The 16244-nt window shown below is 33.7% G+C and overlaps 1 protein-coding gene across 38 annotated transcripts in view; it reads right to left on the bottom strand.

The window, feature by feature from the left end:
• The window catches only part of RIMS2 (regulating synaptic membrane exocytosis 2), a 447198-nt gene that overhangs the window by 137166 nt on the left and 293788 nt on the right, over positions 1-16244 (bottom strand). For 13 of the 38 annotated variants that reach the window (XM_053972055.1, XM_053972121.1, XM_053972103.1 and 10 more), the window contains one exon: positions 13075-13140. The exons of 23 other annotated variants lie outside the window; for them this stretch is intronic. In XM_053972055.1, coding sequence (XP_053828030.1) covers positions 13075-13140 — 66 coding nt within the window. Of the gene's footprint in view, positions 1-1045; positions 1118-3509; positions 3585-6933; positions 6997-9458; positions 9525-12369; positions 12478-13074; positions 13141-16244 lie in introns of all 38 variants that reach the window. 2 more of the 38 variants (XM_053972006.1, XM_053972011.1) reach the window with 2 other exon arrangements.

Genomic DNA, 16244 nt, shown 5'->3' with positions numbered 1-16244 from the left:
CAGGGAAGTCCACAATCTAGATGTTATAATTACCATGTAGCACTGTTAACTATTATTAGACTTGGGAATGTCTGTTATATATAGGCTAGTCAGTAAGTGATAGATTCATATGTGGTGCTGAGACTGTAACCAGATGAAAATCTACATCATTAGTACTTACAAAGGTTCCAACAACAAGAAAAAAATTAGTTTGTAATTCAAAAATTCTTTTAACCCACAACCCATGGAACTGTACCAAAACAGCAGTGGAAAAAGTTATTGTTAGAGATGTAATGGGAAGAAATTAGACCGAGTAAAATAGAATTTCTTAATCAAGCAGTGATATCTTCTACTATTTTAGGCAATTAATCAGGCCATTACTTTCAGAAATTAATCAAGCCCCACCTTTTTTCCCAATGCAATTGGTGTGTTTTCAAGGTGTAGTATTTGTTAGCAATATCCTCAAATATATTAAACCAAGGCAATTTAAAAAGTAAAATCCATACCCTAATGGAGCTATTTATTAAAACCACACTTCTCCCAGCTCTCCTTGAGTAACTGAACAGATACAGAATACAAATGGGGAATGTGTACCCTTCAGGACTTTTCCTTGAGCGAAGTCATGCATTTTACAATGAAGTCAGTTAATACAATGAGTGGCTTGATGGTGATTAGGTGTAACAAGAAGTCAAATTTTAATTAGTATCAAAAAGGAGAGAGACATACCACAGCCTTATTGTGAAGACTTTTATGTTAATAACAGCATTTTATTTCTAAAAGCATCGAAAAAGAATATAGTGGCTGACTTTGCCAAACACGTTTACAAAACATTCATTAAAAACAGGCTTTTCAGGCCTTCCATGAGGTCCTAATTGCACTCCTAGAGCATACGAAGGACTTGGCACAGACAGATTCAGAATAATACCATACATTATGAACCTACATCTATAAGCTCCTAACAAGCAAACACACCACAGTGAAACACATAAATGGTAATTATAAGCTGAGGCACTAAAGATTGTAGAAAAATCACAATGAGCCTGGCACGAAACCACAACAAGATTACCTCACTTCTTCTTCTATCAGTTCTGTTTCTGAATAGGAAGCTTCATCAGCAAAAACATCCACTGTCTCGCTTCTTTTACATTGTTGACAGACAGAGAAACACAACCTTAGCTTTGATAGGAATGTTGTTTAGTTTAAGTAACTGTTTAAGAAAGGTTTCAGTGTTATGGAAGGTGAGAAAAATGTCACCCATCTGCATCATGGTAAGAAATGACCATTGAATACATTCTTTAACTATGGGAATAAATTACAAGAAAAAATATTTCAACAAAATTACAAAGAATAATTATATCCAGGTCTTGAAAAACCCGCCCTTATCTTGCTTATCCACATATTTAAGAATATTAATGAGCCCACAGAGACTTTTTTGGGTGTCAGCATTTCTGCTGTCAGTGATCAGAGCTGCAGCACCCTCTACCCTGGAGCAGCAGGGACTGGGCAATACAGTAAGGGTATCACTCCATACTCCATTCCTCTCTCCTTCCAACAGCCAGTAGGACACACAGAGGAACAGGTGAATGGCAACCACATGCTTCTCATAAAGACTTCATGAGAAGTTAAGGCTCCCATTTGTTACTCTTAAGGCCTCATTCTCTTTAGCTCTATAGGTATAAAAAGTAGTTTTTAGGCTATTAGGGGTCTGGCCTATTGCCTGATTGTAAGGAAGGAGGCATTTTTACCATTGGGATCAATAGCAATGGCTTAGCGGGCAGGTTTTGTGTTCTGCAGAACATCATGGAGCAACTGTAGCTAAACAGATAAAGGCCTCAAAAATGTCACACTCAGTAGCTAGTATACAGTTTGTTACAATCTCCAGTGGGCATTTCCTTCAAGTGCAAAACCAACTGGGAGTTCCCTGGAGTGAAGGAGAGGGTGGATTTCGGCAGTAAACCTCTGAAGCTGTGACAATGCTGTTCTGTAGACTGAAGGATTTGAAGACTAAGTTGAGTCCTGAGATCAAACTGATTGTCACCCTCAGGTTCCAGGCTACAGGCTGCAATCCTCTCAATAACCACTACAGCAAATGGAGGGCTATTTCAAGGGGACAGTCTTCCTCTTGAAAGCTTCACGTTGTGGTTTTACATCATACACATATAAAGAGCAATTCAAAAGTTTTGCTCTCTGGTCTTCATCCTTACCTATTCTTTTATCCTTTTAACAGTAAACACACATACTACATGATCCCAGTCTTGAGCAACTGTCCCTTTTATAGGAAAATTATCATTCATATCTATCATATGCTTGTGCAGTGAAACTCCTTCCTTATCACTGTAAACAATTATGCATGGATATCAAAATCCAGCCATAGTTATGGGAGGAAGTTAAATTAAAAATTGAAATTTCTAACTTTTCAGATATCATTCTTAAAGACTTATGTTTACAAATTACCTAGATGAAACTTTCTTCTCATTACAAATTGTATCATATGAATTACTGATTTTTAAAGAGGGAAATACGGTAGTCTTAGTTAAACTATTCAACATCCATATAATATTTTAATGTACACTAGCACTGTTTACCTTTGCTAACAGACTTTCATTATGAAAATACAGTAAATGAAATGTCAAATAATGACCTCCTCCATCTAGTACTGACTATTGTAGCACCCTTCTACTTTTGCTAGGGAAGACAGGCATGGTAGATGGCTAATTTCCATGCCAAAGTCTGCAAGACTTGCAAGCATAGCTCTCCCTTGCTCTGAGAAAAAGGTACAGCAGTGTTCGCTTCTAAACCAAGCAAGCCAACCACTATGAGACAGTTTGAGCTCACTGTAAGTCACTACACAGAAAGCTCTGTGAGTATTCACAGTCTAACTTCTTGTTCCAAACCCATCAAGTATTGGAACTAGAATCTGATATCATTTAGGTACACTGTAAACTCTGGTTGCTGTAGTACCTAACCAAAGGTGCTACCAAATTTTATTTTATATATTGATTTATCTTCACTTATACATATATATACTGCAAATTTCAAATGTGAACTCTGTTCCCAGTGCAGTAAATAATACTTTCTGATTTTTAATTTTTCAGATTTGTTACTATTCTTAACAAATTAAAATAATTTTCAACAAACTATTACAGTCATTAATATAAACTTATGGATAGAGAAAGCTTTATAAGAGATGAACATTTTCCAATAGTAAGTAATTGTAACAGCTTACATAACAAATAGAACTTTTTTTTTTCCCCAAAATGACTGAAAATAATTTATTTAAAAGCCCATGTTAAATTTTTTACTCTGCACAAATGATGAGATCATGCCAATTACCATTTTAGCATTAGGTTTTTCTTGTAACAAAAAACTGAAGAAATAAAAATAGAATTGTTGTAGGATTACAGTACACTACAATTCAGCTCCTAGTGCATCTTTTCCATCTAGAAACACTGAACAGAACAAGAAAAATACAACACCACACTTTCTAAGTATCATAATTTCAGACTCCAGCTAATATACAATGGCAATACCTGTCAGTGTCTGTGGATGGCTGCTGGATTTCGATCCTTGGACATGTTATTCTTCTACTAGCTATAGGAACTTTGCTGTTTAGTCACAGACACAAGATCCTCTGTTAGCATAACATAGATAAGCATGTCTAAAACCAAATGAGATTTCTAGTACCAAAAAAACTTAAATTTGAGTCATAAATATTGCAATGAAAAATGGGAAGGAGCAGTACACTGTCAAATCTCTAGAAAAACTGGTGACAGGATATCTCACCAAATAACTCATCTATACTCATAAAGGAACACTCATCTACACTCATGAAGGAACTTAATATAAAATCATGTGCTGCTGTAGTTTTTAAAAGACAGGAATGTAAAACTTTTAGGTACTCTGGTTTAAAAAAAAGGTAAAGGAAGATATTTTGGTTGCTGTAATATTGTATAATGTTTTTATATATGGTTTTTATATATATATACATAGATATATAGATATATAGATATAGATATATACATGCATCCATACACTGATATGATCTGGTCACATGCATATTACCCTGTGGTATATGTGATAACCACCAGTGACAGGCATGACTGAACTGCAACATGACAGAGTCTGAACTATTCTGCTAACTCAGCTAAGCAAACAAAGCAGGGAACTCTGCTGTGATCCCAGGCACATTGTGCTTCACTGTGTTCTGCTGCAGCCACAGAAATGCAGTGGCTCACAGCTTGCTCAGGTCTGAGCCTGACACTGCAGTACTTCATGACTGCTGTTGACACAGCTGACCATGCTAACACATGGCATGGTACAATTATAAAAATGCTTAAGGAAAGCATATGTATCTACACCTGTTGAGATGTACTCTTCAAAATATGTGTCATCACTGATATATTTGCTGAGGAATAGCAAGTCGAGCTTCACATAGGGAGTTGAAGCAGACAATGTTTTTTCCAAACCAAATTATTATATGACTCTGTGGATGCAGTTAGAGGTATATACTAGCTATTACAATCAAATATCAATAAAACCAATAAGTAACGTAAATCCTTGGAAGACTGAAATGATGTGCATTTCATATAATTTTAATCTGCAAGAAAGTTGTAGAGTGTTTTTACTTCCTTGCTTCTGGTACTTGCAATGTACCTTTTCACTTATATAGCCAGCTGCCCTATATAGTATTTTGTATTTTGCCAACTACTTCTAACTTTCAACATCCTTAACACAGACCCTCAACTGACATATATAAAAGAATCACCCTGGAGGAATATGCATCTCTATGTTCATGAGATGACTCACTGAGGATCACGATAAAGCTGATTAGGATTCAAAAGCTGGGAATTCAAAATTCTCAAAGATGAGAGCTGAAATCCTCTCCTCTCCTTCACCCCAGCTCAGTTTTATAACTGAATCTACTGCAGTGATTCTCTCCAGATAATAATCTAAACTTCCATAAAGTACTGGAAGTATTCAAAAATATTACACTTTCAGCTTTATATTATAAATATATTCCACAGTTTTTCCCATTTTGGAACACAATATTTCACCCACTCAATTCGAATATTATACCATAATGTATGAGCAAAACCAGGAACATGCCTGGATTTTAATTAACCTGTGTCTCATGACTTAAGTATAGTAGTATATAAGACAATGCTAGAGGATTTGGAGAGGGAAGCAATGAAAAAGAAGAATTTCCTAGTAGAGCTTGAATATTCAAATGCAGAGTACCTAGACTATAGACTAATCAATCTAAGTACTTGTAGGCTTAAAACTAAGCATATACTTAAATGTGTCTTTTTAAAGTGCAGTACTAAATGCAAAATATGAAAAGTACTTGGATCTTGATGGATTTTGTGAGATTTTTTTCCTCAGATCTTAAATATAACTTTATTATTATATGGCACACATACATAGTTGCTGTTTTTTTTTTTTAGTGACATTTTTAAACACCAATAATATGGAAGTAAATTACCACAATCAGACTTGTAACCACACAGTTATTGTGTTCATATACTTCAGATACATGTTTTTCTTCTTCTTAATTTTTGGCAACAGATCTGTAATTCTGACCTCCCTGACATCAAGAGTTTTGTCCCTTGATGAGACCAGGATTTCAATCTGATCATTCAAGCAGGAGCAGGTATGTAAGACTTTATCATCTTTTAAGTTCTTAAATTATGAATGAGCAAAATAGCATTCAGTTTCTGTTAAAGGCATTCTTTAAATCCATTGATCCGTATAGAATCTGATCCATTTCAGCAGTCTTTATTAAAGTGTTTTCTATGCCTTATGTTTTATTTAAAAATCATAAAGGTTCACAACAAATGATGTTATATTTTTTTTCCTTTGCCAAACATTTTAGGAGCTAAATTTAAATGGAGACGGAGAGTAGTAACTAATAAGTTTCTTTTTCATGCTAAAAAACTATTTTTAGATATTTACCCCTGATATTTACCTATGTTAGCATCTATTCAGGATAAAAAGTAAGAGAAGTAAGCCAAGACTATTTAATATGACTGTCAAAAGCAAAAGCTTTTGTTACACCAAGTACTTTCCAACCCTCTTTAAATGCTGTTCATTTTTAGCATGTTTCTGCTGTTTCCAGGATGAAGTAATAAGTATGGCCCTTGCTGTGCACTTAAAAATGAAGAGCCAATGAACAGTGGCACTGTGGTTCAAAAAGCTAGAGAATATATCTGGTCTCTGGTCTCTGCAACTGCAATAATGTTTAGCCAAAAGACTCTCATAAATCCTTCCTCTCTAAAGAAGAGAGAAGCCCACATTAAAATATTGATGGATTCATTCTGGGTTGTATCAGATTTTTTACATTTCTATTTAACAGTCTCCATGTTCTCTGTTCACATTCACACAGGAAGGAAGTAAAAAAAAAAAGAAAATTCTTGAAAGAGCTATAAGAAAATGAGGGGGAAGCAGTAAAGTCAACGAACTAAAAGCAAGGAAAATTGTGTGCTTTCTTGATCAGAAGCCAGCTACAACTGGGAAGAACTACAGATTCTAAGGCACACAGCACTTTGCATGGCTTATGCATCAATCACAATGGAAGATAGGTTAGACAGATAGAATAGGAATTATTTCTAAAAGTAAAAAAGTATTAGGTCTCAAAGACACCTTCCCCAACACTGCAGATGTAGGCAGCTATCACTAAAAAGCCACTTTTCATTAAAGCAGCCCTGAACAGTGAGAACATGTTTTAAAAATAGTTCAAACATAATTAATGATCTTTTTCTATTTGTAACTGAATAAAACAATTTAATTTTGGAAAAAAGACTAGAACATAAGTGCCTTAGTTCTGAGTCAAGAAAGAAAGACATCAAGAAAAATACATTTATTAGGAATAAATTTGGTACAATTATAAATGAACATTTAGTATAAGGATCCAAAATACATTTTAGTTTTATTTGTAACACTACACTTTTTACTTACCCATATTTTTCAGCTGAACCATTGACTATATCATCTGCCCATGAACTTGCACCATTGTACCACCTTTACAATGCAGTCAAAATAAAGAAGTGTTATTAAAAAATGATGTATTACTATTATCACTCTAATTCATGTGACATGACCTCTTCTCAACAAAATGGGAAGATTTCCAAATGTTTTCAAATAATTTTGTACATTTCATATTTTCTTTCAGGTATGAAGAAAAGCAACTGTTTCAAAACCAAACACCAAAAAAATTATAAGGCTTTTTTCCTTATACAATTATTATGTTTTACCTCTAGTCTTTTCAGCAGTTAAGCCATAAACTTCAGTTACATAAAGAATAATTGATCTCTTATCTTTTTGTACATAAATGTCTTCATGTTTTCAATGGCTGTTGAGCTTGTGGAATAATAAAAAATTAATTGTGGAGACAAAACAGTAACTAAAATAACATAATATACATTAAGAGTTTAAAATATTGCTTTTAACTTCAAATACATGACCTGTCCAGTTGTAATCTTTTTTTTTTTCTATTTGATAGGGTAGTTGGTTTCTCACAGGTATGTAAGAAGCAGAAGAAAATTCACTTCAATGGTCAAACAATGTAAACTAGTTAAATTTTAAAGTGGTATTGTTTTTCCAGGTACTGAATATGGGCTGCCCAAACCTTTGCAGCATCACTTCATCAAACCAGCTGAAGACAACATAAAGCACATATAGAAGTATTTTATCTTAACAAAAAACATCGGGAAAAGAAATAATGGGACAAAAAAAGCTGTTTTAAGAAATCTGGATAAACTGCTTATGTGCCACTACTCCAGCATATTAAAACTAGATAAAAATAATCCACCATTTGGTTAAGGAGTTTCAACTAAATCTCTGGAGTTTTATACTTTCAGGATCTTGCTAGGTAAAGCCACGGAACTCCTGTGTTGTCTGTATTCAAGATTTCCACATGACAGTGAGTGAGAAGACAGGGATTATCAGAAATAATCAAGAGACCACTATATTATCAATTTGGACCAAAAAAAAAAAAATCATTTATACGTACTTAAAATATTAGCCATAGGCTAAAGGAAAAACTTTTTAATGATTTGAAAACACCGATCCAAGAATTTTCATTAATCTGTTCCTGGGAATCACAGAAGTATTTTTTTGCTTGTCTGCCTTTTCTTCAAACTCCCCATGCTGCAGAATCTTAGGGTTTGCAGTATGTTTACAAACTTAATAACCCCACATCTCCTGGATATTATGTTGAGGGAAGACCATATGGGGTGCAATATATGTGAATGTCAATTAGCTGCCCCTGTTTATTCTATGTCCAACTGGATGGTAGGGGAGCAGCTTTTTTTTTTTTTTTTCATGTTTTGTAGCCAGATCAATGGCTGGATGAAAGTAATTTCAGTTTAATCTAATTGAATTTTAGATTTGATTTAGATTTAATCCCATATAAATTAGGCTACTGCTGGAGAATGACAGGTACATCTTTACACTCTCCCTGATAATCCATATCCTCAAAACTGAAGCCAGTCTCTCCAGTTAATGAGTATATTAAATAAGAGTTTTTGATAAAACTACTTTATTACAGACACCATAAATACATAAATAAGGGTTTAAAATTGCAGTGCACTTTATTTTTTCTTAAATATGACTGTATTTATTCATAACAATCAAACAAAAAAAAAATTTCTTGCTATTAGTTAGGAAAAAAAATCCCTACTTTACCTGTTCACATAGCATAGAGAAAAATCAGACGTTGACTTAAAAATGGACAGAGAAGTATAAAATATCTAATTGTAAAGAGGGAGAGGAACATTGATTTGTTCTTTTCTTCAGATTTACTTCTCTTTTGGCCTAGCTCTTTAAACATGAAAGGCTGTTATCAAATAACTACTACCAGAGACATTCCAAAACTTTTCAGATTACATGTCAGATTCTAGTGATATTCTGCTCACTGTGATACATTATACGCATAAGAAAATTTAGGAAGAACAATACTACTTTGGTTCCTAGCATGGCAAACACTAAAAACCAATTTGAAGGCATTTAGTTAGTCCTTTTTTAAGTCAGTGTGGGCAGTAACATGCTAAAAGCTGAGTACCATCTTATGGTGCTCGGGTTATTGAAAGAATGAAATTGAGGACTCTAAATTGCCCTAGAATGACTTCTAGTGACAGAAGAGGTTAGCCATTTAAATTATGGTGCAGTTAAGTTGAGAAAAAACCTTCAGTTGTACCTAAGCTCCTCTGAACTATTCAGTTTTCCTCCCACATCTAATGAATAAAAAATTTTTCAAGTTAAGAATTATGCTTAAAAAATCTGAAGTAAAAGTAATGGAGAGCTAAAAAGAAAATGAGGTACTTAAAACTATGGAGATTAGTTGTTCTGTATTTAGAGAAATATGGCATAAAGTGCACTGTAAATTTAAATATCATTAGTCTAGGTCAATTAGAATTTTAGACTACACTTCATAAAAATTTATTACTCAGCTCTATCTATTTTTACTATATAAATTAAAATACCTTTCAGGAGTATAGGCTGTGTCATCATAATATGAATTAGGCACTCTTCTCTCCTGCCTAGTTCTCCTGAATATGGAATAAATAGCACAGATATTTCAGACATTTTAGAGGGTGCTTTGTTCATTATTTATTCCCTTACTGTATTATTAAGATGTGATGAAGGTAGAGCACACTTATCTTCAATACAGCTGTATACTCTGAACATATATTTTCATATATAGATATATAAATTTAAACTTCTGCTTTCAAATTCTATTCAGAAATAATTAACAACTTACTAAGAACACTTGATCAATGCACACGTATTTCATAGAAGTAAAAAGTTATATTGACAGAAAACCAGTAGTTGAACAACAGAGTGTGTTCATCAAAAGTAGGATTTGGATGTTAGAAAATGTCTACTGGGTAAAACAAAAGGAAAGAAAATGGAAGCAAAATCTAATTTCCTTAAGTGAAACAACAGAAATGCTGCCTGAAAGAAACCTCACCTCCTGCACAAAACAGACACAAACCAGTTTTTATGGACCTACAACACTAAACTCAAAGGCTAAGTGGAAAAAAATAAATTGCACAGTGTGCTGTTTTTGTTGATTAAACTGAGCTCTGAGATTGTTAAGTGGAGAAAGAATTTCATACAGTGAGGTTTTTACAGTGAGCATAATTTTATTTGGAATGAACTGCTAATATTTTTTTAAACACAAGGACAAGGTTAAGAATAAGAACATTGAAAAGATTACTTTGTCATTGTCATCATTTGTGTGTCAGACAATTTAAAATGTGTTGCTGTCAAATGATGAATTAGCTCATATAACTCTGTAGGATTCTGAACTGGGGGATATAAATCAAAGTGTAAGTAAAGCTCAACATGTCCAGCCATGATGCCTTGTATACATGCAGTGTGAGTAGCTGCAGCAGGGTGAGCTGATCCCAGCTGGAGCTACCGTGCTGACTGTAACATTGAAGAGTCAAGGGAACTCGGGGTGTGGCACTGAGCAGCAGGATGTTCTTGGGAAGATCCCAGGTCCTAAGGGCTCTGAAGTCACTGAAGATGCACAGGTGCTTATTGCCTTTCTTAGGCATATGCTGGAGTAAATATCTTGTCAATGCTGCTGTTCCTTTTGGGAGGGAAAGAGTTGGACTTCTTCAAAAGGGGGGAGCTATCAGAAAAACAAAATGATGACTGCCTTAACCTAAGAATGACCTCAGAAATTAAGGGTTTTGATAATGTAAATGTGTCCTAGAACTAATGAACTGAAGTCTGTCATATCAGATAAACAGTAACTGACACAAAATTCAGCAGAGAAAAGATGAAAGAGAACGAAGAAGTCACTCTGTGAGAGGAAAAACAAAAAATAAAAAAATGCTAGAAGAGACCACAAGAGTTAATGGGGTGACTGTGAATGACTACAATATAAGCAATAAAAAGAGCCATGAATAACAAAGGCAAGCAATTTTGACTAATATATCTATACCATTTATTTGCCTGCAGGACACAGACACTGATGGATTCAGAGTAATGTGAGATAAAAAAATCTCCGTCCCAGAGGAGAGATTCTTTCCTGAATGCTGGAGTGTACAGAACAATATTTGCTATTTTGGTAAAAGCAAGGAAAGTTGTTTCATATGCATGATAAAGTGAAAGTAAAATACAAGATGAAAGAAGAGATGTGGTTGCTTGATATCAAAAAGACATTGATTAAGAAGGTGGAAAAAAGAAGACAGGAATAACATCTTGACCCACAAAATAATGTATTATAGAGTAAGCATTGAACTGGGGAAAAGTATAAAGATAAAAGAGGAAATATTGTTTAAAGAGTAATTGTTCATATATTTACAATAAAAATGAGGAATAGGAATGCTTGACTGAGTTGTAAATGTTAAAATGTCTAATACACTACAGCTTTGGAGAATTTTTAAAAAGAAATTCTTCTTTCAAAGGATTTTTCAGATACTTTTTTGTTTCTGCATCCAAAAGTCACATTCACTTAAAAATATGGTAATATAGGATCTGAATCCAGAGCAAGCATTAATGAACTTCTTAGACTCATATCCAGAGGGCAGCCATGAAGTTTATATATTGAGTTCTTTATTTCTTGCACTGGAAATTTTTATGTGGCCCCTCTTGTAAAGCAACACCTCTATCAGCTATTGTATCTGATCTGAAGTCACCACTTCCTTTTTATTGGATTACAGTTTTCAGTTTGATATTCTTATTTCTATTTACACACAACTATGTGAACTTTTTCAGTTTGCAACATTTCTGAAAATATCTTAATTACAGTACTTGAGCAGCATAGCTTAAAAGCCACTGTATTTCAAGTGGCAAATTATTTCACAGAAATTGTTATGGACTCAAATTCTCTCTCCATGTATTTCATGTGTAAATAGGAACTGTGATACTCTGCAATCACACACAGATATTGTGAGTGTGTACAAGTAGTCCTAAACCACAGAATATACAGTATAAAAATAAATACAACATAAGCTTACATAAGCATACACTTCTATTTTTCACTCTATTTTTCAGTTACCCAAAGTATAAGACTTCAGAAGATACTCTTTCTTGTACTTGTAAAGTAGATAGGGTTTTCCTTGTTATTTCAAAGAGAATAATAAATACTACAAGCACTCTTGAAAATTCCAGTAAAAATAAGGGTTATAAAAGACACAGATATATATAATATCCATATAAGCTATTTTAAAACTGGCTTCTGCAAAGCTATTTGGTACCTTTTGGGATTTACCCATGGCCCCAGGTAGTCTGTTTTAAGATGTATACATACCCAGAGTATTAGGAAACATATTCACTGCATGTATTTATCTCTTAAAACACAGATCACATTCTCAGTTTGTACATCAAACATGGCTGTGTCAGTGTGGCAGAGCTAATGGCATACTCCACATTATATACCTCTCAAGATCATAGTAAGCACCCTCAGAATAGGTACGGCACATCGTACGGGAGCGGAGTAATCTGATTGCATCTTCACAAAATAGAGGATACATTGTGTGATCCTGGCTGCCAAAACAGAATGGGTGAACACAATGAAAAGCAACAAAAGGATGAAACGAAGACAAAACAACATGAAAAGCAAGCAATGTCAACAACAGAACAAAACACTGGAACAGAACATGACTGGAACTTCGGTGAACTTTGCAAAGCTACTTCTAAAAATTTAAGTATATTGGCTCACAGCTACAAGAGCTACAAGACTGAGAAAGATATCACTCTCCAGTTTTATCATAATCTTTAATACAGCCACTCATATATAATTTTATGCATATTAAAACCATAGTATTAGCAGTTATTAGTATTTGCTGTTTTAAATTATTTTCTTTATATAATCTCTAAAAGACATCAGAGTGATGTAAATAAAGCATTAACTTTGAGGACCATCAATTATAGACTATTGGCAGTGAGAAAATATTCCAGTGAAACACAGGAAGAATTACCTGTGTTTGTGTGAACACTATGTTAACAAAACTAATGATGATACTAACTCAATTTCTAAGTTTTCTACCACTATAAACAGACAAATAAAACCAGAAGTGGACATGTAGGTACACAGAAGTACATGCATTACCCACTCATAGTCACACAGAGTAAAACATATACCTGACATCCCTGTAATGGTGATCTGAGGACTGGGTGTATCGGGAACGAGGTAAAGTAACATAATGACTGAGGTGATGGCAGAAAGAAAAATACAGATATGAGACAATAAGATGGAGAAGGAATGATACACAACATAAAACAGAAAACATTATAATAATAACATTATGGTTTAAGACCACTGAACTTATTAACAAAATAATATGATATATGGTTCTAAACATAAAATTATCTAGATGATTCACATATTTATTCTGAGAAGCCAGTGGGATATTATGGATCAAGAAGATAGCTAAAATTTGGGATTTCTACAGTATTTCAGTTAGGAAGAAAAAATACATAAATCTCTGAAAGCAACTCAAGAAGTCAGATTGCTTATTTCCTTGTTTGAAGGCAGTCATAACTTTAGTATGAATAATATCTTTGAAAGAGATTTACCTAATCTGTCTGAAAGGCTATCACCATTTTGAAATCTGTCCTCACATAGCTCCAGAGCTTTCCCATTTCTAAGTGTAAATTCTCCTAATACTGATCATATTGTGATAAAACAGGAATTTAGATCAAAGTGTTTCATTATTTAAGTAAATAATTAAGAGATATAACATCAGTACCAGAATATGCCCAAAAAACAAACAAACAAACATATGCAATTCAAATAATAAAACTAAGTTATTTATATTTTGTTTGTATTATGAAACAATGTCAAAATTTATATATTTTAAATATATTTGTTACACGAGATAGTCTCCAATCATCAAAAATAGAAGAAAGTAATTTTACTTTTACTATAAGTATATGCACACAGTACAGGGAAAAGGGTTTGGAAAAGAGAGGGGTTTACCATTAAAAGGGAGTTATTGACTACAGTTTCCATGAAGCTAGGATATTTCAAAGGGAAGTCTAATCACAACTGTCCACATTGGAAGTTAAATTGACTTCACAAGAAACATGGAAAACCTCATCCTTCATTTTTATTTCTCATATCTTAATTTGCTTATGATTACTGTTTTTCCAGTAGGTATATTACCTACACTTTTTATATTTGCCTATTTTGCATGAGGATAAAATGCACCATCACCCACATGAAACTATTCCTTATATTAGGTCAATTATATATAGAATAAGATATCTTCATTTTCACTTCTTGTCAAATAAATGCAAAAGAAGAGTTTCCACTATAAACAACTACCTTAAATCTCTGATTATGCAATTTAAACTTTGCAGTTTGTTACAAGAATGAGGAGCTGTAGACAATACAACAGGGCCCAATTTGACATGGTATAGTTAAAATCTGAAGAAGGACTAATAATTATTAAAATAGTCACAGAGTTTACACCGCAAGCTGTGAAAAACTATGAATGTTTTTAAAGTAATGTAAATACCTAAGTATCAAAAGCAGTCTACCCATAACAGCCTGTAAGTCAGCATGTTGTCAAGAAACATTAAAAAAATTCACCACGATCTTAAAATTTTCTTTGGAATATATGCACACCCACAGGAAGAACAATGAAATAAAAAAGTAGGAGTCTAACCCCCAGGAGCTAAATGCACAATGATGGCAAACTGCATACCAGGTTATTCTCTCCACTACATGGATACATTCCCAGGCTACATCCACATGAATATGCCTTTAAATTATTCAGGTGCAACCCTGGAATTAACACCTCAAAACTCTTGCTCTAGTATTAATAAGCAATTAAGTATTTCCAGCTGGTAAATGACATTTTAATTTTAACAATTCACTTGGCCTTTTATCTTTCCAGTGAACTGCTGACAAGTTTTCCTGGTAGTCTTTGAAAAATATATGACATCAATGAATACAATATATTTAACCATTATTTAAAAACCAACATCTTAAACAAAACTAGGACTTCAGGCAGAACATGTGTTGCAGAAGATATGGAACATGGAAATGCACATGCTATTTGCAATTAGATTACTCACTGTCCGTAAGAAGGAACAACCCAGACTGTTCACGACTGTTCACTTCACTTATTTGTATGTGAATGAGACACCATCAGTTCATGTTCTGCTTAGGATTTCAGTCCTAACAACTTTTCATATCTCCACCAAACTGTTGAATTCCCAACTTCTGGTATCGAGTTTTGTTCTAATACTTCTGGAAACTCAGAATTCCAGTGTCCTTACCAAGTTCTGGGAATTTTTCTTGGGAATTACTGGCAGACAATTCAACCTTTTCCTTTTTTTTTTTCTTTTTTTTTTTTTTTCATTCAGTTCAGGATTTCAGAATCAGAGTATGGTAGCATTTAGATGGTATTTAGATACGACCACTTATACAATTTGATATGCAACAACTTGTAATGAGTTTAAAATAAGCTTCCTCATCATCCAGAACATTGCTTATCTATATATAGGAATGGAGTTAGCTTGAGCTTATGCTTGACCTGACCCTCTGGAATTGCTGGCTATTCATACTTTTCCTTCTTTCTTAGAGTCCATGTTAACCATACTATCTAACTTAATAGAATCATAGAATCATTGTCAAAGATCATCAAACCCAACCTTGAAGCAAATACCACTATGCCCACTAAACTATATTGTAAAGTGCCACTTCTACTTGTTTTTTGGACACTTCCAGAAATGGTGACTCAACCATTTCCCTGGGGAGTATGTTCCAATGCATAGTTCCTCTCTTTCAGTGAAAAAATATTTCTTAATATCCAGCCTGATTCAACATGCAGAGCAAAATGCTTAAATGCCATCTTTCTTCTGAGCATCCAGTCAATATCACAGGTTGATTTTTTACCATTAAATTAATTACTATACATTTTTATATATTTAGGTTAAAATAAATTCTTTATGCTTTTATAAATATGTTAGCAAGACCAAAAATGCCTATGACTTATTCTCAATGTCCAAAACTGAAACATACACCATATTTATTTGGCTAATCCCTAGTATAAACCACTTAAAATCATAAAGTAAATGTATTATAATGTAGTAAAAACATTAGGCTTTGCATTGCCTAAGTGCAAAAGAATTCCAGTAATGTTCCAGATCTCCATCTCAACTAAATATATAATTTGAGCTGTTAATAAAAATAATTACCCTATATGCACATATACATGGGAATGCTCAGAAGACAATGGAGACATGGACAAAATTTAGATATGTCAGATTTTTAATATGACAAAAGAACTACAGGATACCTT

This window comes from Vidua macroura, chromosome 1 (genome assembly GCF_024509145.1).
Source record: "Vidua macroura isolate BioBank_ID:100142 chromosome 1, ASM2450914v1, whole genome shotgun sequence".
NCBI classification, from domain to species: Eukaryota; Metazoa; Chordata; class Aves; order Passeriformes; family Viduidae; genus Vidua; species Vidua macroura.
This window is presented reverse-complemented; position numbering and strand designations above follow the sequence as displayed.